We start from the raw sequence: 25,919 nt of genomic DNA, 5'->3' as shown, positions 1-25,919 counted from the left end.
AGACAGACAGACAGACAGACAGAGAGAGATGGAGAAAGAGAGAGAGACAGACAGACAGAGACAGAGAGAGGCAGAGACAAACCGTGAGAGAGACAGACTGAGAGAGAGACAGACCGACCGAGAGAGAGACCGACCAAGAGAGAGAGAGAGACAGACTGATAGAGAGAGAGACAGACCGATAGAGAGAGAGAGAGAGACAGACCGACCGAGAGAGAGACAGACCGACCGAGTGAGAGAGAGAGAGAGCGAGAGAGACAGACCGACCGAGAGAGAGAGAGAGAGAGAGACAGACCAAGAGAGAGACAGACCGATAGTGAGGAGAGAGACAGACCGATAGAGAGAGAGAGAGAGAGAGAGAGAGAGAGACAGACCGACCGAGAGAGAGAGAGAGACAGACCGAGAGAGAGAGAGAGACAGACCAAGAGAGAGACCGACCGATAGAGAGAGAGAGAGAGGGAGAGACAGACCGAGAGAGAGAGGGAGAGACAGAATGAGAGAGAGAGACATACTGAGAGAGAGAGACAGACAGACTGAGAGAGACAGACAGAGTGAGAGAGAGAGCGAGAGAGAGAGGGAAAGACAGACCGAGAGAGAGAGACAGACAGACTGAGAGAGACAGACAGACAGAGTGAGAGAGAGAGCGAGAGAGAGAGGTAGGACATATAGTTTAAGATTAGTAACCAGATTAATAACCAGGGTCGTAGCTCAGTATGTGCAGTGTGTGTTGGTAGGGATGAAGGGATGAAGCATATTTGTAACATGACAAGTAGGCTTGCTGCGATAGTCTGTGTTCCCGGTGTTCGGGCCACACACCGATTACATCACTCGCGTACCGTGGCACCGCCCCCACTGTCGTTTTGCCTTTTTATAGTAATAAAAATCATTTCGTTCTGTTAGAGCACGGACGCTACAATTAAAAACCGAACGCATCTGCTCAGTTCAGCATGAGCCGAAGTCGCAGCACAGATCAGCAGGAGTCACATTTCATTCATCACGAGTGACAGCGAGGCGAGCTGACTGACGAGGCGATGGCGGAAGGTTTGGTTTCAGAAGTTCTATGTTTATTATAAGTGAGTTTGTCATTGTACTGTTTTGTAGTTGTTATGTTTTTCATTAAGAGTAATAATGAAGCCACCGTTCAAGCAGTCGCCGCCTCCGACTTGCCGTTAAGTCGAAAGTGAAATGCGCATGGCCGCACGGGCATTCACAAGCGAGGGGGAAAACACCCCACCCCCGGCGATACCGGTATTACCAGTGTTGTCACACGTCGAGTAACAGGTGGGAAAATTTCCTCACGGTCACATCCCTAATGACGAGCCTTGTGTGTGTTTACCTTGGAGAAGCTGCTCTGGTGGAGCTGCTCAGGAGGAAGTTTTCTAGAGGAGGCGCTCTGGAGGAAGCAGTCAGGAAGAGGAGCTCTGAAAAAGGTTCTCTGAGGGAACCGCAGAAGGCACTCCGGAGAAAGTGCTCTGTGGAGCTGATCTGGAAGAGACGCTTTGTGGTGGAGCGGGCACTCTGAAGCGGCTCTAGAAAAGCTAGTGTTCTGGGGTGCTTCTCTGTAGGAGCCATTTCGTGGAAGTCAGTCTGGAGAAGGCGCTCTGGAGAAAGCATTCTCAAGAAGGTGCTCTGTGCAAGATGCTCTGGTGAAAGCCTTTTGTGGGAGTCGTTGTGGAGAAGGTTCTCTGGGCAAGTTGCTCCGGAGAAGGTGCTCAAGGAGAGCGTTAAGGAAGGCGCTCATGAGAAAGCGCCCTAGAGAAGGCATTCTGGTGGAGCTGCTCTGGAGAAGTTAAGATGGAGGAATAATGAGCAAGCCAGTGTGGATGGTGTGGTCGAGGACAATATGAAGGGTCAAACGATCAAGACATTCCCTCCTCACCATTTTATTTTCCTCCCCTCTCTCTCTCTCTCTCTCTCTCTCAGCTTCACCGGTGCTTTAATGGTATGAATGTTCCATTATTACTGAAGTAGATCTGAATAGAAACCAGTGTGTTCCTGTAGATGTGGGGAATATAGTAAACAAATAGTTAGAGCCGTACTAGAACGGTCTAATCTGTGGACCTTCTGCAAGAAATGTTCCCGTGTGTTCCTCTGCCATCACAGTTTAGTCTTAATGTCTCGAAACAGTTAGGATTTGTTGTGTGTGAATCTGTCCGTGGCTAGTTACTGTCTCTGCTTTATATCACTGACTCTGAAGATCTCTCTCTCTTTCTCTCTCTCTCTCTCTGCCTCTGTAAAATGAATGAATGGAGTAAGATGGAATCCCCACCCAACCCTTCCCCACCCCCGACCCCGCCCTTGTCTTTCTTTCCCCTCCGACCTGGAGGCCCACTTCTGAGCCAAACAGTTACAGATGAGCGGCAACACCGTACAGACCCCGGAGGGAAAATTCCTCTGAGTCAGACTTTCACAACAGTGGCCATTTTTGCACACGAACAGTCCGACCTGATCTTCACGCTCACCTGCTCACACAAACCGTCAGTTCAAATACCACCTCATTTCGCTTACGACTGAAGCCAGATTCGTTCTTGGCAGTGCTATTCAGCAGCTGCCGCCAGTGTTTACGTATCCAGTCAGGTAGGGGATCAAAACCAGTTTTTCTTCAGCCCGAGTCACTGCGAGAAGCCCCCTCGTGTCTAAACATGGCCTTAAATGGATATGAGGAATGCGACCATTGTTCGTCAAACCGTCGTGCCGATCGTCACGCCGGCGCGTTAGACGCCGTAAACTTTGTTTCGAAGGGAACTTATCGAAGGGAGTGCGACGTTTCGCGACGTTCCTTGAATTCTACCGTTGATTCGTTTTCTATAACAGCATCTCGGACTGTAGTTCCTGCTACAAGGCAAATCACAAATATTATATTATATTATATTATATTATATTATATTATATTATATTAATGTGCTGGTTGTACTACGATATCATTTCCGTAGCGACGTCGAATTTATAGGGAAGGTTCACATCATCTAAACCTAATAATAAACGCATTAAGGAAGTCGGGTTATGTGATCAAGAAAATGTCTAACCGTTGATCGGGTTAAGCTATCTGTAAGGAGCTGTTTATTTAAGGTTTACGGAAGGAGTCTCCAGTTTCAGCGATGAAGAGGTTTGCGCTCTCCGGTTTCTCAGTAACGTGATGACTGTTTGGAGCTGCTATAACAGACGTGCTAATAGGAGAGAACTCGTTTCCACAGCATTAAATGCAACAATAAACGTGTTGTTTGTTTTTTAAATAAATAAATAAATAAATAAATTGAATAAGAAGCATAAAAGAGATGGAATAGTTCAGGACGTGTTGCTATTGGCAAATGATAAACTTCAGCGTGGTAACAGCGTCATGACATCACACCGTCATTGATTATTTTCCTCTATCGGCACACCCGCACGTTTTTTTTTTTTCTTTCTTTAATTTCTTGAAAGTATCTAACTCCTGTATGCAAATATAGGAGGAGTCTATTTGCATATTCATGAGATCAAATTTACATGTTCGTCCAATCCGGATTTCTCGATGATTGGTGCTTCCGTGCACGTTTCTGTCGAGCTGGAACTTCAAGAAATTGTGTTTTTGGCACAGAACGTATAAGAAACGTGTTAAGCAGGATTTCAAGCAGGACCTCCACAGCCATATGCCTGGATTTTCTCACCGTGTCCTCTGGAAGATCTGCTTTTTTTTTCCGGATCTTTTAGACGACGTCTTCGGTCTCAGAAAAGTCTTGGATCGTGCGAGATCCATCTCCAAATCGTCCAGAACGGAAGCTCAGCAGCCGATCCGTCAGTATTTATCAGCGGCTCACGGTATTACCCGCCGCTCGCCCACGCGTAGATCACAGCCGCTAGCTGGAATAAGAGCGATGAAGGAAATTAAAAAAAAGATTAACCAAGTGAGCGAGATTTCTAAAATTAAAAAAAAAGAAAAGAAAAACATCAGTGAGAGAGAGAATTAGGGAAAGTGGGGAAGCCGGTTTATCTTGAAGCCTTTGCTACACCTCCAGCTCATGGGGTTTTTTTTGTTATAGTGACAGATTGTTCTGTAGCAAATTACTGATGTTTTCTGTCTTATCTTAGTGTATCAGGAGAATGTAGAGATGTTCAGCTCCTCCAGTGATAATACATCAGCAAACACACACACACACACACACACACACACACACACACACACACACACATGTATATGTATGTGTGTGTGTGTGTGTGTGTGTGTACATATACAAAGCAGCCAGTGTTTTAATATGGTACGCTTTTCAGTGCCAGTGTAATGTGACACCATCCGATTCAGTACTTTGCAACCGATTCGGTTTTAACTGAAAAACGTAATCTCTTCGCTCGCTCCGAGGAGTTAACGTCCAGTCCGCTTCTCCATCTATTGTAAATAAACGACTAATTTAATACGCCAACGATTGTATCGTCATGTTTAAAACAAGGTTTCGGAGCTACAGGTAGAAACCCAGCAGTGAGTCAGAATTTGCACACGAGTTATTTTCCCCTTTCTCCCCCTTTCTAGACGGTTTCTATGAAGGCGAGTCAAAAGTGCAGCAGAAACTGTCGGGAAACAGGATGCGAAAGTGAAATGTATTCCCAGTGTGGTGTTCTCAGTCGCTGTCCTTCTACTGCTGCCTTCACCCGGGTGCACGTCTGTGACACGTATTTGCAGTAAACCATGCACGATAAATTCACGTTTTATTAGAGTGGACGAACGGTGTTTATATTTGTGTGCTTATTTATTTTTCTTTCTTTCGTCCTGTCTTTACCTTCTTACTTTCTGTCTTTCGATAATTATTTATTTAATTATTTCTCTGTTTATACTTTCTTTCTCTTTCAAGATTTTGAACCTTTACTAGACTAGATATTTCTTATTCCTTCTTATTCTTCTTTAAAAAATGTGTCTTTACTATAATGCTGTTGTCCCCCCCCCCCCCCCCCCCCCCCCCCGTCTCTACACCTATCCTTCTTGGGACTTTTACTAGACTGGATAAAGCTGGAGGCCATCTCCCCCCCCCCCCCCATTGTTTTTCTTTTATTCTGTCGATGTAGTCTGTTCCCACTGTAGTTATCTCTATTAAAGAACTCTACTAGGTTGTTATTCTTTATCTTCTCTAGTCATTGTTATTTCTGTACCTACAATACGCTGTAGCTCTATTATAAGAACAGTAACGACGGGCGGGAGTAATAAAAACCCCACCCCACCCCACCCCCTAGGGCCGTTCCATCTCTTCATCCGATACGCTGTGTCAGGACGTCAGGTAATCGCGCCCTCCTGCTCTCCTCCGCCCCCCCCCCCCCCTTCGCGTTTCGATGAGGTGTTGATTAGATTGCGATCAGTTCTGGCCAGCCGTCCTCCGGGAGAACACGGACTCGGGTTACCGTCAAAGTGGCCTTCTCACTTTTCACGTCATCCACCCTTTTCACTCGTCCTGTCCCGACCACCCTCCCCACCCCCCCACCCCCCCAGCCGTCCTCCATCCTACGGCTTTGTTCAGGTGACCCATCTTTGTGACCCAAGACAAGAGAGTCAGATTACCCTCGTTCCCTCCTCCTTCCCGTCATTCTCCGCATCGACTCTTTCGGGGGTTTTATTTCTTTCTTTATTTATTTATTTTTTACGGAAGCCCGCAAGGTGCCATTTCACACCCATCAAACCTACGAGGGTTTTAGGAGGTCCACAGGAAGAACCAACAAGCCTGGACCGAGTCCTGAATGGAGTGAGACGTGCTGAATGCAGTAGTTTGCGGTCTGCAGCGAAACCTTGAACCTTTTCTGTGTTAAAATCCCCTCAGATGTATGACCTCATTTATAAGAAACCCCCTCTCTCCTCTCCGAGATGATTCAGTAGTCAGCATGTAGAAAAGTGAAAGCTCCGCAGTAATACCACTTCCCCTTTTATGAGAAGCCGTCCCAGATAGGCAGCAGTTTATTTCCCAGGATATAAACGTATTCAATACAAAATATACTTTTCTGAGATATCGTGGCTCTCGTATGAACTTTTTATCTTCTATACCGTTCACAAACAGTAGGAAGGAGTTGAAAGCGGCTTACGTGAAGAATCTCAGTCTTCTTAAAATGTCCAGATTGACTTCGATTTTCATTCTTTGCGGACTTAAATAATCTCTTTTAAATAAAACATTAAATAAAAGTATCATTGCACTCATTTTTGCATCACTGCTATTATTATTATTATTATTATTATTATTATTATTATTATTGTTTAAATTCATCCCACGACTTAAAAATTAGCCCATGTATACTAGCAAATATTACAAGACCACATGTTTCTGAATGTAGATCATTTTTCTGTCAGGAGTTCCACAAAGTTATGAACCACAAACACGTTCGTTAAGGCGTTGTTCGTGGTCGTTCAAGTGTTAGTGGCGTGTTTACTTAAGTTAATTTTACGGTGTGTTGATGCAGAAGCCCACATAGGTTTGCTCACAAATATTGTCTTAAAGAAAAGATCTTATATATATATATATATATATAAAATATATATATATATATATGAGGAGATTGCAGACACATATACATGTACGTATATCCCTGATATCTTAGAATATTTATCATGATAATGATATTATATCATCATTGCGCACTAATCCCAATGAAATCCAGGTTATAAAACTATAACATATAGAAATTGTTCAGGGGGTGAGTCTATGTTTGGGGGCTTTTTCTTTCTTTCTTTCTTTCCCTTTTACCACGTTCTTTGATTTTGGGGTTGTGTTGTTGAGGCTAGAAGTGCAGGAAGCATCTGTACGTCTTTCTGTTGACGCTATTTTGTGCCACCACAAAATATTTTAATATAAGAAAACAAGAGCCGGGTGTAATTTCATAGGAAGCCACAGCATTGTTTTTCAGTTACTCAAACCCATACGTGTGTGTGTGTGTGTGTGTGTGTGTGTGTTAATCCTCTGTCAGGTGCTGCGTGACTTTATCTGATGTCCTACATACAGTGCAGCTAATCTGCAACATCTCTGCGTAATCTGTACTCAATTCTGCTTACTTAGACTTCAGCTGCCGCAGTTTCCACGTGCACCAGCGAGAACCAGCCGAAATACCCCGTGCGCTATTCTCCTGCAAGCGCACAGTGCGGTACTACGGCCAGGAGGCGGGATTACATTCCCACATCGGGATGTTTGAAGGCTTTACTACGGTGTATATACAGTACGGATCGTGATATCGATTATGTAGGTTTGGAAACGAACTGCAAGCAAAACAGACTTTCAACCCAACTTTGCTCAGGTTAACTATTCATGATTTATGTTGCGCCTGTAAACAAGAGGCTTGAGGTTTTTTTGCCGCATCGGACGTACCTCGGAATTAAAAAGCGTAACGAGTTTCAGTGTTCCAGCTTTAACCAGCGAATATGTCTGTGTTTATCGAGCTTACAGCTAATTTTTGTATATTCACTAGAACTCATTTTAAAGGTTAAAGAAGTGCCTCGGTGCTACGAGCGGCCATGTCGACTCGACATCATGTGCTGAACTCGGGGTCGAAGACACCCCACAAGGTTGGGGTTGGAGGTTGGGAATTTACAAGCGACGACCTCTAGTTCGAATACTAGAGGCATCTGACGCAGGGACAGGACAGTTAATGCGTCCGGAAAAAAATAAGTCGGCGATGAAAACAGTGTTTAAAGAAGCCGTGTTTGTCAGTTCACTGATCGGACCAGACGGGGTAAATAAAAGGAAAAACCCTCCCCTTTTTGAGCTGAAGTCTCAAGCCCCTAGCGCTAGTCTCTGGCCTGATGAGCTTCCTTACTAGCTAAATAATTTACACAAATGCTTGTGATTGGATAAACCACAACCGGAGTGGTGGGTTGTTTTTTTGTTTGTTTTTTTTTGGTTTACGTTTAGAAAGTATTGGAGTCGATAAACCACTCCTCTGAAATATTCTGCCGAGTCGTATATTTGAATGCATTTGAACCGTACGGACTCCCGCCTTAAACAGATTCTCTCAATTATACGTTTGTTTAATATCTACGGAAATAAATCCATACCTAAGCTACGAATTTACCTGAAAACAGTTGTCCATTTTACAGATTTGAAACTTCTAATGATCTGCTCTCAGCGATTGGGAGATTGGAATTGCTCTTTGGGAGAAAAAAAAAAAAAAAAGTTTTCAGAAACTCGTCTCGATGAAGTCTTTTACATAATCGTTCACAGCGGAAATGTTTCCAATACGAGTGTAATAATAACACATCTCGTCTGTGGGTAAAAACCCACATCCTGGCATCTAGAACACAAATGTTATACGATCACGCTGCTCCAACGATGATAAAGTGAGGCCTCGTGTCTGCTTTTGGTTTAACATAACAGCCAACTTATAGATATTTCCCAGCGTTCTTCTCTCTCTAGCACTTCTCAACGAATTTTAACGATCAGTGTCGCGAAGCAGCTTTACAGCTTTACATCTAGATCGATTCATTAACAAAAAGGTGCTTTAACAAGAGCGGGGGGGAACCGCGGACGTCATGAGACAAGTGATGGACGTAAGATGTAATAAAAGCGTCAGGGTCATACTGTTATAGGAAAATAATCAACGACAGAATGGAGCGATGAAGCACTATTACACACTGTTAAACACTATTACCCGCTCAAAGTTGATTATTTTCCTAAAACGGCAGATCCCAAAGGGTTTTATTTCTCTAACGCTACTGTAGTATGCAAACGGCTTGGCATGAGGCATTTGAGCGTTTCACTCCGAGGTTCACATTTATAGCAGTGGTGTCGCATGATCGTCAGCGTTGTGTGTTTCCTGTGACGGAATGGAATTCGTAATAATTTTCGTGAGTGTGAGGAGAGTGAGTATGAGGAGAGTGTGAGTGAGTGAGGAGATCGAGGGCGAGTGAGTGAGTGAGTGAGGGTGAGAATGGGTGAGAGAGTGAGGAGAGAGTTTGTGACTGAGTGAGGTGAGTGAGTAAGAGCAGCTGGAATGATATATATTAGTCCTGCTGGTGGAGCGAGAGGAAAATGAGGAGAGGTGTTTATCCGAGTGGATTATGGGTATACGACGAGGACAGAAATAACAGTGATGTGATACAGTACTAAAACATATAGCTGAATCTGTGCAGCGTCACAGTAGAGGCCTGCGTTCATCTGACCGAATGTGAAAGCAACAACATTTTCATCAAAACATCCAAAGAATGTCCTTTTTACTGAATACGTGCCCTCGAAGGTGTCAGACTTTTACATCAGGACGGGTTTTTTTTACTAAATTATCTCTCTATCCCTCCCTCCCTTCTCTCTCTCTCTATCTCTCTCTCTCTCTCACTCCCTCCCTTCTCTCTCTCTCACTCCCTCCCTTCTCTCTCTCTATCTCATTCTCTCTCCCTTCTATGTCTCTCTCTCTCTCTCTCTCTCTCTCTCTCTATCTCTCTCTCCCTCCCTTTTCTCTCTCTCTCTCTCTCCCTTCTCCCTCCCTTCTCTCTCTATCGCTCTTTCTCTCTCTCTCCCTTTCCCTCTCCCTCCCTCCCTTCTCTCTCTCTCTCGCAGGACGCTTGCTCGCTGAAACCTCACACCACAGTGGCAGCGTTGCACGCTCGCTGAAAAATTCATTCCCCCGGTCACCTCATCAGTCACTCCCGGCGCTTTAATTATTTAAGGAATGTCACTAATGTGAAATCAGCGATATTTAATTTACCACGCCGGCGTCAGGGACGGGCTCTGAGCCCCGCGGACTTATTATAGCAGCCTGTACAGGCGGGCAGCTGCCTGCTCCAATTAGATCGGTGTTCAGGGTGATAGCACTGTATTTCACTTTACCTCTGGTTTCTATCTTTGTCGTGGTTTCATAAACGTGGGGTGAACAGCTGCGCGCCCATCATCGAGCTCGTCCTGCCCCCGAGTAGCGCTCCATCTGAGCAGCAGCTATAAAAGCTATAAATGTCTTACATTGTACCAGTGTTTTCTATAAATGGCCAGGCCATGTGATGGGTGACATGTCACACAGTTTTATACACTTTACTGTTCCTTTCCAGGTCTCGGTAGTCGTATCTGAAATCCTCTCCTCTTCCCTTTCCCCCTACTGAGCGATTTCGTCCTCCTACAGGGCCCCAACTGCAAGGTTTCCCACCAGCACGACCTCTGACCCCTGCCGCCATTAATCTCTCCGCCTCTGATCGGCCAGTCCCTGTGGGAAAATCAAAGGGGCAGGGCATGACGGGACAGGGGTAGCCTGCAGCCAATTAGAGCAGTCTTCAGAGCAGCCGTGCACAGCCATTAGCAGAGGTAGAGTGTTAGTGCGATGCCTGGGGTCTCTCATGTCACGTGCATTTGCTGTGCATTCGTGTCGAAGCTTAGGCTTAAACCTTACCATTTGGTGACGGAATAAACGTGCAGCTCGGCGTGTCTCCATTACACTGCTCAGTTTATCTCGCGATGATATGATCGCAATATCATGATACATAATACCTCGGTCATTTCTCTGAGTGACTTCTGGTTAATTAACATGATATTTAATTATTTGACCTTATGGTTGTTGTTTTTTTGTTTTTTTTTAAACAATACGGCTTTTTTTTTCCTTTCTGGATTTGTTGGCGTGTAATAGCAAAATCCTGATAGATATCGTGCATCATGAAAGTGCCTTAAGATGATATTTTTTTTTACTCGATTCTGATTGGTCAGAAAGCGATGATTCGTTTTCTATAACAGCAGCTCTGGTTGTAGCGCAGCTGCAAAGCACAGGTTTATCGTCTAATACGTTACCGTTTCTACAGTAAGGAAACGAACGCAGGGACTTGTACGGCACAGCATCTTCAGGACACAAGATGAAGGTGTTTGTTTGTTTGTTTGTTTGTTTGTTTGTCATATTAAGGTCAAGAAAAAGAAAAAAGACAGGCTGATGAGGTGATAACAGAAACGATCTCATTCCGTGGACACGCCTTCAAACTGTCGACATTTTATGTAACATATGTGTGGAGAACAGGTTCATGGAGCTAAACGCTCGGGGTGGGGTTTATCTGTCAATAGTTTATAATAAAGATGATGATGATGTCCCTTTGTTCGTCCTCTGCCTTTGTGTGTCAAGCAAGGACGTGTGTGTGTGTGTGTGTGTGTGTGAAAACACAGTTTCCTGCTGACCCTCACTCTAATTTGATTGTCAATACCCCGTAGCTGACATCTGACCCCTTGTGCTTGATGTAGGGTCCATGGCTAGAACGTCATTAAAGATGTGTGTGTGAGAGAGAGAGAGAGAGAGAGAGAGAGAGAGAGAACAGCTGCTTCTGTGATGATGATGATGATGATGATGAGGGGAAATGCACACTGCACTACAGACACACACACTCACACCGCTCGACACCACACTTGTATTGTAAAAGGTTAGCGCTATGCTAATCCACCTCCACTGTATCTGTAGCTATGAACAAAACGTAGCATTAGGCACACGTGTGTTTATATGAACACACACACACACACACACACACACACACACGCACAGATGAGTGCTGTAGCGTTATAAGAGTAATTTTGCACATTTTCTTCCCTATTAAACCATTTTTTGACACGACCGTTCTTCAGAGGACGCAAAGACATGAATCTTACTACAAAGACTTCCCGGTCCTCTGAAGACATGCGGAGGAGGAGGCGGGGTTTAAAAATCAAATTGAGTCTATACAGATATCAATGGTATCAATAGAAAGGATTTTCAACATTGCAATATAGCATGTTTATTATTAATAAATGTAAGTGAAGTAAATAAACATGCGTTATATTACTAAATATGAGTAAATACTGCGTTTCAGCCGTACGTCTAAGAAAAGATCTGTTTAACAAAAGAAGAAAAAATAAAGTGATTTAGACCAGCCTACACACAATACTATTATGTGGCACATCGCTTCATGCTGATATGTTTAAAATTAAGATTTTCTTATTTATTTATTTATTTATTTATTTATTTATTTGCACCTTTTCGCATGTTCTGCAGGTGCATTGTCTGGATATTGTGATTCGTGGTGTCGTGTACCAGTTATACCAGATTTCTCCCTACTCTCTATAGTGCTATGTATAGAGCTTATTATGCCGGTGTATTTATGAGTACTTGTATAAGTCTAGTCTGGCAGAGACTGGTGTATCTGCTGCGTGAGGTAGTACGTGCTGTAGTGATGCTTAATTAGGACCGCTTTCCAGAGTGTTGCTTCTCACCGTCGGCACGTTGTTTGATGTTCGAGTTGTTTACCTTTTCACAGGACGTTCACAGGGACGTTTTTTCCCGTGTAGCTTGGTTGAGCATTTTGTCTAGACTGTGTGATGTGCCCTGTCTTGTATCTGATGACTCAGAATAGCAATATAGTATGAGGAAATATTAATAAACACGCACACACTTAAATAAAAGCCGTGAGTAAGTGAAGACGTTAGTCAGGTCGGCTCTAAGCTTCTCGGATGATCACGCTGCTGTTGGAGAGGCGTTAATGGCTCATCTGTGTAAGGGTGGGACGTACCCAAGGGCTGTGGGATTAGATTAGATTTAGTATTACACCACACACACACACACACACACACACACACACAAATGACCACACCTACATGCCTTAAAAAGACAGAGAGAGAGGGCGTGTGTGTGTGTGTGTGTGTGTGTATTTATTTATTTACCATTCACAATCCTTCAAATAATGCCCATTATAGCTCTCTGTCTCTCCATGTGTTGCCTCCCTGTGGCCCTGATATTAGTGGAGCTACTCACTTCTTGTTTATTCCGTGGCTCTGTGCATGTTTGTGGGGAAGGTGGGAGTGTGTGTGTGTGTGTGTGTGTGTGTGTGTGTGTGTGTGTGTTGCAGCTTCTACCTTTCACCTCCACTCCTACCCAACCCCCTCACCATGTGGCCTAGACAAGACCACTGTGTTGCTAGCAAAAGGCTAGCGTATGTTTGCGCTTGTGTTTGTGAAGGTCGTGTTTAAGGTCAGGCTGGCGTGGTTAAATATGTATCTTCTGCTCTTCGCCCTCTCAGAGCTTTAGAAATCCACTTAACAGGGGACATAGAGCACTAAAAGGCTTTACTCAACACACAAAACACACAGCTCATGTGTAGAGGAATTACGTGAAGTGTATGGAATGAGGACATGGAGTAGAAATAAGCTGATATGATATATTTATCTTTTCTAAACCTTTGTAGTTAATCAATACAGGAGACAAAATTCAGACAAATATACAAGACAAAATTCCGACAATACACGAGACAAAATTCCGACAATATACGAGACAAAATTCCGACAAAACACCAGACAGACTTCCGACAATATACCAGACAAAACACCAGACAAAATTCAGACAAAATACGAGACAAAATTCCATCAATACATGAGACACCATTCCAACAAAACACGAGATCACATTCCGACAATATACCAGACAAAATTCCGTCAATACTCGAGACAAAATTCCGACAATATACGAGACAAAATTCCAACAAAACACCAGACAGAGTTCCGACAATATACCAGACAAAACACCAGACAATATTCCGACAAAATACGAGACAAAATTCCATCAATACATGAGACACCATTCCAACAAAACACGAGATCACATTCCGACAATATACCAGACAACATTCCGTCAATACTCGAGACAAAATTTTGAAAAAACATGAGACGACATTCCGTCAAAACACGAGACAAAATTCCGACAGTATACGAGAAAAAATTCAAACAAAACGCGAGACAAAATTCAAACAAAACACGAGACAATATTCCGACAAAATACGAGACAAAGTTCCATTAATACATGAGACATTCCGACAAACCACGAGATCACATTCCGACAAAACACGAGATCACATTCCGACAATATACCAGACAACATTCCGTCAAAACAAGAGACGACATTCCATCAAAACACGAGACAAAATTCCATTAATACATGAGACAACATTCCGACAAAACACGAGATCACATTCCGACAATATACCAGACAAAATTCCGTCAATATTTGAGACAAAATTTCGACAAAACACGAGACAACATTTCAGGCACAAAACCAGAAGGAACTGTTGAGACTTGTCATGCTTTCCTTACGCTGCTTTCTAACGGAGACAGACTTCTCAGAAACCCGTTACTGAGATCTCACCGGACTTTATGATCTGTAACTGAGGAATGTTGAAGTGTGTGGTGTGGATGTGTGCAGGAACCCCGGTGAACCGGATCCCCATCATGGCCAAGCAGGTGCTGGACCTGTACATGCTCTACAAGCTGGTGACGGAGAAAGGAGGCCTGGTGGAGGTCATCAACAAGAAGATCTGGAGAGAGATCACCAAGGGCCTCAACTTACCCACCTCCATCACCAGCGCCGCCTTTACACTCCGTACACAGTGAGAACAAAACACACACACACACACACACACACACACACACGACAGCTTCAGATTGCCTCACCTTCTCTCACTCTCCTCTTTTCATTTCCCTCCAACAATGTCCTGCTATCGGAGCGCTGTTCTGACACGATGGATTTATTGATTTGATCAGGGTCAGAGTTCACATTGGACGTAGGATCGAAGTACTGATATATATATATATGTGTGTGTGTGTGTGTGTGTGTGTGTGTGTGTGTGTGTGTGTGTGTATTATAATGAGCCCAGTTCTGTTCAGATGAATTCAATTCTTAATTTGCATCTAAAGTGAAAAATTTTAATTTAAATTGAAGTCTGATCATCAAAAACTCCGGACACTGGACGGCATTAATATTACGCAACACTTAAACGGCGCACCTGATGCCCTCGTGTTCACGCTTCGCAGTGGACTCGTTTATTTCAGCTACACGCACTCTAGAAACGTCCCTGAGCATGTGTGTAAGACCTGCCACGTACAGTGCTCTGTTTTGTCTCGCACTAGACTCTGTCCTACATTTAACCTCTACATAACGCAAAACTCTTCAAAGCTCAGGAGCCTTCTTCACACCTACAAACCACGACTCTGATATCCACACACACACACACACACACACACACACCAGCACAGTTAGAGCTGCATCATTTATTCAGGTGGTCTGCAGCACTCTGTAATACAGCAGAATCAGGAAAAAAAGGAAAAGCACGTACAGGTGCATCTCAAAAAAATTGAGTATCGTGGAAAAGTTCTTTTTTTTCCCCATAATTTAATTCAAAAAGTGGAACTTTCATATATTCTAGATTCATTACATATAAAGTGAAATATTTCAAGCCTTTTTTTTGTTGTTGTTGTTTTAATCTCGATGATTACTGAATCACTGTGGCGTGGTATGGAGGCCATCAGTCTGTGACACTGCTGAGGTGTTCTGGAAGCCCAGGAGAGTGAGACAGGTTTGGTTGGAGAGTGAGATAGGCCAGTGAGTCGGGTCAGGTTGGAGAGTGAGACAGGTCAGTGAGTCGGGTCAGGTTGGAGAGTGAGACGGGTCAGTGAGTCGGGTCAGGTTGGAGAGTGAGACAGGTCTGTGAGTCTGGTCAGGTTGGAGAGTGAGACGGATCTGTGAGTCGGGTCAGGTTGGAGAGTGAGACGGGTCAGGTCGGAGAGTGAGTCGGGTCAGGTCGGAGAGTGAGACAGGTTAGTGAGACGGGTCAGGTTGGAGAGTGAATTGGGTCAGGTTGGAGAGCGAGACGGGTCAGTGAGTCGGGTCAGGTTGGAGAGTGAATCGGGTCAGGTTGGAGAGTGAGACGGGTCAGTGAGTCGGGTCAGGTTGGAGAGTGAGACGGGTCAGGTTGGAGAGTGAGACAGGTTAGTGAGACGGGTCAGGTTGGAGAGTGAATCGGGTCAGGTTGGAGAGTGGGACGGGTCAGGTTGGAGAGTGGGACGGGTCAGTGAGTCGGGTCAGGTTGGAGAGTGAGACAGGTCAGGTTGGAGAGTGAGACGGGTCAGTGAGTCGGGTCAGGTTGGAGAGTGAATCGGGTCAGGTTGGAGAGTGAGACCGGTCAGTGAGACGGGTCAGGTTGGAGAGTGAGACGGGTCAGTGAGTCGGGTCAGGTTGGAGAGTGAGACGGGCCAGGTTGGAGAGTGAGACAGGTCCGGGAGTAAAGTGGAGCTGCTGATTTGAATCATGGCAGTGATTTGATTGAGGCCAGTGAGTTAAGTTGAATTAGTGAGTTAGTAAAGTCAGTGAATCAAATTCAGTAGCTCAGTGAATCAGGCCACTGAGTCGAGTTCTCAAATTACAACTTGAACCCTGGATTTTAGAGTGAACTTAATGGCTCTGAAAATCATTCTGGCAATTTTACAAGTGACATTTAATCAATCACCAAACCATAAAATATCTCACCAATGAGTCCCTCATTCATCAGCTGTCCTAGGTAATGGATCTGTACAAACTCTGGTGTTTATTCAGTGCAGTGCTGAGCGATCGGCGTTGTAATGACCCTGTGTTTGTTTGCTTTATCTTTTATTAGGTATATGAAGTACCTGTACCCGTACGAGTGTGCACGCAAAAGCCTGAGCTCTCCCAGTGAGCTCCAGGCCGCCATCGACAGCAACCGGCGAGAAGGGCGTCGCCCCAGCTACAGCAGCAGTCTGTTCCGCTTTAGCTCTTCCCCTAGCTCCGCCCCTCACATTCTCTCTCCTCCCAAAATGCACCTGGCTGCTTTGGGTGCCGGAGCTGCAGCAGCACTGAACGGCCTGCAGGGGGCATCAGTAAACTCACTCAAGGCTCTGGGTAAGAGGACTGAGGAAAGACGGAAACACATTTAATAAGATCAGAGACCTAAAAAAAAAAAAAAAAAAAAAGGGCATGTGATATTATTTTTTATCATAATCACGTCTCTGTTTTTTTATCTCTCTCTCTTTTAGAAGACGCCGCCCCGTCTCTGCTGGCGGCTCGCGCCCCGGCCATGGCTCTGGCCCTGGGGCCACAGCAAGTGGCAGGACTGGCTCGGGCGGCCACACTGGAGCAGCTGAGGGAAAAGCTGGAGACCGGTACAGGACTCGGAGTCTCCGAGGGGCCGGAAAGGAAGATGGCGCGTCTAGCCGAGGAGCAGCAGAGACTCATGCAGCAGGCACTTCAACACAACCTGCTAGCCATGGCATCCAACATGCCCATGAACCTGCGCATGGGTCTGACACCAAGAGGTCAGTATTGTATTTCCTCAGCAGGATTATATCTTTATAAGGGGAAGGTTTTTAAAGGGAGTTATTAAGCAGGTATAACGCATGGAGAAGTACAGCAGCGTGAGGCGGTAGGAATAATGAACATTTGCGGTACTAAGTTACAGTGTAGGTAAAATACTTGCTATATGCTATATAGGCCAGTGCATACAGGGGTTACTTGTTCATATACACAAATAAATGGTGGTTAGTTCAAACCTTCAACATATAAATAAAGCTAATAAAATGATCTTCTTTCTGATTTAATTTTTTATGGGTAAATTGACAGAAAGCTCTCCGAAGTGTTATAATTATTACGGTAAATAATAAATAGATGCATAGTTGTTGTTGTTTTTTTTTTTTTTTGTACATCAAAGTTATGTTAAGAATTTCAATGACTATAATAGTTATAAATTGATGATGAAAAGTGATATCCCGAATGAAGTAATATTCTATGTTGAGGGGTTTCGGTGCTGTTTAAAATCTATGGAAACATTGCAGTACATATTTAACCCTCTACTGCATGAATTATTACATTTGCATTTAAAAAAAAAAAAATACAAGTTTTTATGGATTTTTTTATGATTTAAATTACTTCAGGAAAAACTATTAGTGTAAACTATTATTATTGTTGTTATGTCAGAGTTAAAGCGCACCTATTATGGATTTGTAACGTGCCTAATTTTGTTTTAACGGTCTCGTACAATAGATTTACACGCATCCGAGGACAAAAAACACTTTAACGTGCTCATAATTTAAACTGCAGTATTACCTTTTTCCCCCCGGTGTCACAAACGACTCGTTCAATGATCCGTTCTAAATGATTCGTTCTAAACTCCTCCTTTCAGAGAGCATACTCTGCTCTGATTGGTCAGACGTCCCAGTCTGTTCTGATTGGTCTACCGCTGTCAGCGTGTTTCAAAAAGGAAACGCCCACTACCGTAACGAGTTTCAGCTCCGTCTGTCAGCGAGCAGCCGATGAAGACCAGAGGCGGGGTTTATTGTTATAAACCTACGTAGGTTAGTACAGGAAGTAAAGTCTGGAATCGCTAACGACTCGATTCAGCTGTTCAGAATCGATTCCTTCTTTTAGGAGTCGATAACTCCGTTTGTCGTGCGCTTTGATTTTTGAAACTTTGCAGACGATTTACATTCACAAACGGCGACATATATAACACACTGCATGAAAGGGAATATTTGAAAATACACAATAGGTGCACTTTAAAGCTCCCTTTTTTAAGTTACATAGGAAAATTAGTTTAGTATTATTGCGTATAAAAAAAAAAAGGGAGGAAAAATTAATAATTGCCTTATGGCAAGACCATGCAGTAAAGGGTTAAATATAGTGTTAAAGACTGAAGCTCCCTCTAGGTGGCGGTAGAGTCCACAGTTAGGGGTTGTAATGTGTTGTGTTATATCGAACAGTCATGATTGAACACCCACTGCGAGTTTTCAGCAGCGGTTTCAGTTCTGCTGATTCAGGAGTACATAAAGCGTGAAACCGTGCAAACCTGGAGTTCAACCAGAACCAGAGTATCACCTAGAGCTGGGTTTGAGGATCCATTTCCTTGAAATGCCCAATTTCCTAATGACAGGTGGAGAAAGTGACTGACTGACTGAGCAAACGACATGAAGAGTAACGGTGTGGGTTTAAACAGCTTGTGTTTGTAATTCTGTTTCTGCAGAAGATAAGCACGACCTGGCCTTGAGCATTTCCTCCACAGGGTCCGCCAGCATCAGCGTATCTGTAGAGGTGAACGGCGTCGTCTACTCAGGTACACACAGCACACGTCTCTGCTTCTCATGACACACACACACACACACACACACACACACAGCCCTGAAGGTGTCCATTTATTTTGGTAATAATCCATTTTTTGATGACAACAATTGGTCCAGGCATATCTCTACACCTTTTACCGTAATAAAAAAGTATCCTCTAATAATACTGTAACAAAGAAATTATAATAAACCGCGTCAGACCGTGTTACAGTCATAACTGTTAAGCATATTTCATCACACAGTGACCTTGCAAGCACTGAGAAAAGTAAATTGAGGGGGGGGATACGACTTTTACGACAAATTGTGATCATGCTCTCAGGTATAACCGTCATAATATGAATCAGCAGAAGCTAAACACTGCCCTCTAGTGATGAAGCACAGTTATATGTGTGTATAGCACACACAGGGTCAGGCATCCAAGTTAATAACTTCAGTTTCAGTAGCCGTGTCCTCCACAACCCTACCCCACACACACACACACACACACACACACACGTCCTCTTCTTGAAACGCGCATCATCAACAAACGCGAAACTTGATAGTGCTTCTCATCTCCTGGTTTAATCCTCACTGTCTCTCCTTTCTCCCTGTCAGGAACTCTGTTTGCTCAGAAGCCTGCGTCGGTGGCTGCGTCTTCTGCAGCCAGCATGTCGTCCGTGACGCCCAGCACCACCTTCACCTTCCCCAGCCACAGCCCGTCCTCCTCCACCTCCTCTTCCTCTAAAGGTCCCAGCTCGGCCGAGCCGTCCACCAGCGGCTCACCGTAGCGGAGGACGAGGCCTCTGCCGCCCAGGCTTCAGCCTCTTCCTCCAGGCCTAGGCACGACCGCAACACGCCTCGCACGGATGTTTTAAAAAAATCAGACTGTTACACAACCAGTACCTCATTTACTTCCTGTCAGCCTTGGCTGTCTATACATGTTCAGACATATTTAATACACACACACACACACACACGTACATACACACAGACATGCACAAAATACTCATTCACAAACACTGTGCTAAATAAAACGCTAAACACAATCCGGGCATTCAGCCAAAAAATCAACTGACAGGTGTTCATTACAGAACTTGAAGATTTTTATTTAGGAGGGGGGAAAAAAATGCTATTTTGTTTGTCTTCTGATTTTTTTATTATTATTTTTTCAAATAGATTTTTTTCCTCGTCTTGTTTTTCCTCCCTCTTTTTACATATTTTTACACACCGAGCAATCTGCAACGGTTGAATATTACAATAATATCTTTTACCTCAGGAGCCGTAGGAAATACTCTAGCCGAGTGAATTTTATTCGATTTTTTTTTTTTTTTTTTAAAAGAGGGGATTTTCTCGCCCGGTCCTCGTCGTGTCTCTATACGATCACTCTCCTCTGAGCCTAAAACCTCATGACCAGCTGCCTCGTCGTTGGGCGTTAGACCCGGTTTTATACCTGAAGCGTAACTACGCGTGTGCTTGCGAAACACAGCAACGTGAGCGACGTTATTCGCACGCTCGCCTGCATACTTTATGTACTCGGGAACGATTCAAACTAACGTCCACTAGGGGGCGCGTCCCTGTCCGTCAAGTTTAAACGTGTCACGATTCCACAGCAACAGTTCTGGGACACGCGCTTCTGCATATCCTTACACTGACAAATATTTACTAATCTAATAAAAGAAAAAAATCCGTCAACCCGAATCCATTTTCAGTTCAAACAGTAACCTTAATTAAGGACTACATTTAGTGAACGCGATTAGAGAGACGGTTCTGGTTATTTGAAATCCCGTCACGTCACACTATACACACCCGCTTCTAAAACGGCGGCCGTTTTTGCACAATTTAAAAGCGCGTATAAACCCAAGGTTTGGGCTTGAGAAGACGACGACGACGACGTTGCGGTCACGGAGACGTTACGGCTTGCGAAACGAGCCGGAGCTTCGACTCGAACTTAAGACGCCCGTGAGCCGTGTGCCCACGGTGTGCGTTTACACTGACCAGCAACTCCGCTAGCAGAAAATACCTCGAACCAGTCGCTAAATATGAGGAGATGTACAGTAAACGTGCGGTGTTCTCAAGAATGAGTGCAGTATTTCTGTGTAATGCTACTCGTCATATCTCGTCCAGTCTGCGGCCTCGGGCGGGCTTTACCGCTTCGGACTGGGCCTTTAACCGTTCGTGAGCTTTTAGACGTGTCACGAACCTACCTCATCGTCATTCAGCTGTGGATTTCGGACTTCTTATTTGACTTTTGTTATGTTTTGTTTGGTAGGGCAGCACCCAGCATGACTGGTGCGAAGCTGTGATAGCTCTGAGCTCACGCATAGCTCTGATAGTCCGTACATAGCTCAGCTCGTGAATCACTCTGAAAGCTCTGATAGCTCTGAGCTCGTGCATAGCTCTGACAAATGGTCACTATATATGCTGTAGGACAATCACCGAAGATGGCGTCGGAGCGACGAGCGACCGAATCGCAGCCCAGAGCCAGACGCTCTCGAACCTGCACGCCGACGAGACGCTGGAATATATCAGAGTCCGGTTGAAATAGTGTCGAGAACCCGAGAGTCTACGTCTCGACCGTTTGTGTTTCTAGATTATTTTTTTTTTCTTGTGGTTTTCTTTCCTTGTGTGTGAAACGCTGTAAAATCAAACGCTGTCAAATATCGCATTGGTCTTTTGCCTCTCGTCGTGGGAAGGCAGCTTTCTCAGGAACTACTCTGACAGTCAGTGAAACACATCGTTCTTCTTCTTCTTTGAGAAATACCTCATGCTCTCTGATGGAGACACTAACTAACGGAGCACGGACCAGAATGCCATGAATTCCCGCCGCCCGTCTCCAAAATCGCCCAAATGTCCTCGGGGCTACCTCTCTCACGTCGTCTCGTCCTTAACGTTCTGCTTTCTCTGCATTCGTACAATCACGGTGGTGCATTCTGGATCGTTTGCACAGCTGGATACCAAAGAGCAGCTCGCTTTCTTTCTCTCTTTCTTTCTTTCCGTCTGTCTGACTGTAACCCCGAGGTACAGTACAGCGCGCCCGTTGCCTCGGTGGCTTTGACGCGCAGTGAAGTTTTCTCCAAAACTGAACTCTATGGATGCCATTTCGTACAATATCCGTAGAGGAGAGATTAATAACGGAGCCCCTCGTCTATCGACACGGTGCCGGTGCTGCTTTTTACGAGCTTTTTAAACCGGTTCGAAACCCGAACTGTAGTTAGTCTCTCGACTTCCTTAAAAGAAGGAAATCCACGTTTTAGTTCGGAAGAACGCAGGACGGCGCTCTAGCGTAGTTTTGTTCGCGCCGGCTGCAGATTCACGTCTGCGACGCTTAAACGTCCGGCGTCTTCTACCCGCTCGAGTTCTAACGTAAAGCTGTTCCTCGGAGAGCAGGATTCGACTTGTGAAGGCGCGTCGTGTAAGAAAGAAGTCGCCTCGTCTCTCGTGGGTGTGTAGCAACCACTACTTTGCGAAGCGACAGTAAGCGACACGCACATCCGACAACCCGCTGTACGACCACAGCTTCGTACTAGCGTCGTCGAGAGATTACCGAGCGAACCGCACGAGCCTCCTGACGCGTGGATGATCTCTGCTACTCGCTTTTGAAGCTTTGGTCAGAACAGTTCGACGGTACCGAGTCTAGAACCAGCACCAGGATCTTGTCGAGAGAGGAAAGGGGATGTTCGGAGCGGAGCGGAGCTGATCTGTTGGTTAATAATGCTCGGATTAAATAGTTTAGGAGATCGTTTAAGTCGAGGTCTGAAACGTATCGCTTTTATGAGGTGTGTGTGGGGTTTTTTTGTTTGTTTTGTTTTTTAAACATGAAAACACTGAAGGTGCCGAAAGATGTACACCACGTAGTGTTGTCTCACTCGCTCCGTCTGGCGAAACTCAGGAAGTACATTTTGCCAAACACCTCAAACCATCCTTCCTGAAAACTTCACCTTCCTTTAAATGCTCACCTGCTGCTTGTGAATGATCTGTGCTTCTCCATGCTGCTGATCTAAAGCATCAGATTTGTGAATCTAATATTTTGCTTCCCCCCCCCCCCCCACACACAGAGCAGTTTACAGCCGTGACGCTCGTCTCATGGGGTCCAGTGAGTCTTTTTTTTCTTCTTCTTCTTCTTCTTTTTCTTTATACAGTCAGGGAAAAGTTCGGCGCTCGAATGAACTGCTGCTGTTAGAGGACGCTGTAGTTGCCTTAATCGCTGGAGAGACCAGGACGGGTTTCAGGATTTCTCCAGAACAGAATGTCGAGGCTCTTTTCTTCAAGCTTTTGAAGAGAATCGTTTGTCGAGTCCAGCCGCACAAAATACAATCAGCGCCTCACACCGTGTCGGGCATATTTATATATTTTACATTTATGTGAACTGGTCTAACAGGTTATACATATTTGAGTAGATTTTAAAGACCTCCTGGTTTTGAGTGTGTGTGTGTGTGTGTGTGTGTGTGTGAGTGTGAGTGTGAGAGAGATCATTTGCACATTAGATGAACAGGTTATAATAGTTAAAACATTAGTCACTTTATCATCCACAATCCATCGCCGCCAGGTGTTCTGCTGATCACCAGCCTTTAGATGGTGCTCAAGTACAAGATGTATTCAGTTTACATTAAGGAAGTGTGTGTGTGTGTGTGTGAGTGTGAGAGAGAGAGAAGCTGCTCGACTGTTTTTAACACGCCCTCGTCTACTTCCACATTATGATCATATAAAAAAACAATGTCCCTAAAAGTACTTTAGTTCAATGAATCCTTTACCCAGAATGCACTGCAGTCTCAAACGTATAGGAACCGCAGTTTGACTCTTTGATACCGACGTCCTCACAGATCCCGAGCCAAATCTCTGCGAACGTCTACGTTAGCTACGGGAAATGTCCGAGGCGTGACCGTGTACTTCACGAGATGGCCGTCACGTGGTTTACGTCTCAAGACGTTTGGCTTTGGAAACAATCCGATACGTTTCGTCGATAAACGTGACCAAGAACCGAATATTTTTTTTTTTTACAGTCCGCAAACACATGACGTTAACTTCTTCACGAAACATGATTGTTTTTTTTTTTGTTGTTGCTGTTTTTGCGTCCAGTGCCTTTATCGTGATCGGAAACACTCGTCCGAGAGTTTTCTCACGTGAGAATCAGCTCGTGTCGGTGCAGAGAGCCAATCAGGTTGCAGCCTTTAAACATCGTGGAGCTTTTCGCCGCCGAGGAAAAGTGTACACGATATATATATAACAGGAACGGATCTTTACCCAGAAGGCGTCGCGGTCTCAAACGTATAGGGATGCACCAACGGACGTTTCGGCACATGAGATCGCAGAGAGCCAATCAGATTGCAGCGTCAAAGATTCTGAAGCTTGTGGCCAGAAGAGTGTACAAAAGATCTCCGAGTCTCTGTATGCAGTGACCTGAAATTTAACAGCGTACAATACTCGTACTGGTGCTCCGTACCGGATCGGCGCATCGCCGGATTCGAGATGCCGCCGATTTCCGTTTGAATCACTATAAATAAATCACAACTGCGAATCATCAAGATTTACGATGAGTCAATCTACAGTGTTGTTGCTGGCCCAGGGTTGAGTGTGTTCCTGTTGAGAAATCTTATTGCTCACTACACACACCTCGACGTTTCTGATCCATCACAGAGTCAGCGAGGGCGTGTTGAAAGCAGAAGCTACATCAGCAGCTGTGTCACCATTTCACCTCGACTCCACATCTGTCTGTGTATTATACATGCATATGCAACTGGTTTATGGAATACCTCATTTGTCTTCTTCGAGTTTCGTTTTTTTTTTCCAGGGGTTTTTTTTTTTGGTTTTTTTGCTTAAAGTTGTACAACGGTCGCTTCACAAAACTGAACAATGGTCCTTGTGCATATTTTTGTACTGTTGTTGTTGTTATGATATTATAATGCTGTTATTGATCTAATTATAATGATGATATTACTGATGTTAGGTTTTCTTCTTCCTTTTCTAATCACAACGAGATTTACGACAAGACTCACGTGAACGCTTGTAAAACTGATGTGTGCTGATTGTATTCAAAAGTGGAGCACTTTGTTCCCCCCCCCCCCCCCCCCCCAAAAAAAAAAAATTGATTTTTTTTATTTTATTTTATTTGAATAAATATTCAGGTTTGTTCACATCAGTAATATTGATATTAAATCTGTGGTTCTCAGGGCTTTCCACATCTACGATTATGATAAAGTTTTACATTATATCTTACTCTGGTGTGTGATGTGTGGGTTTTTTTTTTGTTGTTGTTGTTTGTTTTGTTTTTTTTTCTTTCATCCAGTAGAGGTGGAAGATATAGCAGAAGAAGAAAAAAAAATCACATTTTTTACCATTTATTTTAGAAATAAATGCCAGAGCAGTTGCTTTTTAAAAATTATTATTATTTAAAACGAATGAATTATTTAACTTTGGTAATGTATTACAGCAAGGTATGTATGTATTTATTTATTTGTATGTATTTATTGTATTGATTTTGTCTAGTCTTGTGGAAAGAGTGAACTCTTCCCACTTCCTGAGTGGTTTCCTTCCATAAGTGCAAGCCTGTGGTCATAGGATTGGGATCCAGGTCTTGTTTTCAGCTCTCTTCATTGTCCTAACACCACAAAATCCCACTCATGCCTCGTCACCCGGGCTAAAAAAACAGCCCCTGACCATCTTGAGCTTTAAATGTGGTGTGTATTTAATGGAAGTCTGTCTAGACAGAGAAGGAAATGATATCTGAAGGTGGGTGTGTTCTGCTATCACATCCAAATTTTCCCAACTTCAACATTGTAAACTACATGACTCTCGGTTCACAACACCCACTCGCGTATTATGTTTAATGTTTATTTCATGTGTAGTCACTCGGCAGATGGTTTTAGTCAGAAACTATTCCACGCCCAGAGCCGGGCTGTGAATTGAACCCTACCTTCCAGTCAATAGAAAGGAATGTCTGTCTCATAGACCCTTCTCATACTCTCCAGTTTTTCTAATCCATTTCATTTCAGAGTCAAATTTGCTCTACATTCATGCTAGCAAGCAACAGATGACTGTTCATTCTCTATATACAGTCCCCTACGAAACTATTGGAACGGCGAGGCCAGTTCATTTGTTTGTGCTTTACAGCAAGGACATTTGGGTTTGAAATCA

General features: G+C 44.2%; 1 protein-coding gene across 2 annotated transcripts in view; it reads left to right on the top strand.

The window, feature by feature from the left end:
* LOC128607023 (AT-rich interactive domain-containing protein 3B-like) overlaps nt 1-24,837 on the top strand; it is a 69,676-nt gene extending 44,839 nt beyond the window's left edge. For both annotated transcript variants that reach the window (XM_053623636.1, XM_053623637.1), the window contains exons 5-9: nt 14,110-14,293; nt 16,337-16,599; nt 16,734-17,012; nt 18,713-18,802; nt 19,404-24,837. In XM_053623636.1, the coding sequence (XP_053479611.1) occupies nt 14,110-14,293; nt 16,337-16,599; nt 16,734-17,012; nt 18,713-18,802; nt 19,404-19,576 (989 nt within the window). In that variant the 3' untranslated portion in view covers nt 19,577-24,837. The remainder of the gene's footprint in view (nt 1-14,109; nt 14,294-16,336; nt 16,600-16,733; nt 17,013-18,712; nt 18,803-19,403) is intronic.
* The last annotated feature ends 1,082 nt before the right edge of the window (nt 24,838-25,919 follow it).

Source organism: Ictalurus furcatus, chromosome 4 (assembly GCF_023375685.1).
Source record: "Ictalurus furcatus strain D&B chromosome 4, Billie_1.0, whole genome shotgun sequence".
In the NCBI taxonomy this organism is placed as follows: Eukaryota; Metazoa; Chordata; class Actinopteri; order Siluriformes; family Ictaluridae; genus Ictalurus; species Ictalurus furcatus.
Note: the sequence above shows the minus strand (reverse complement) of the source record. Positions and strands in the feature narration are given on the sequence as shown.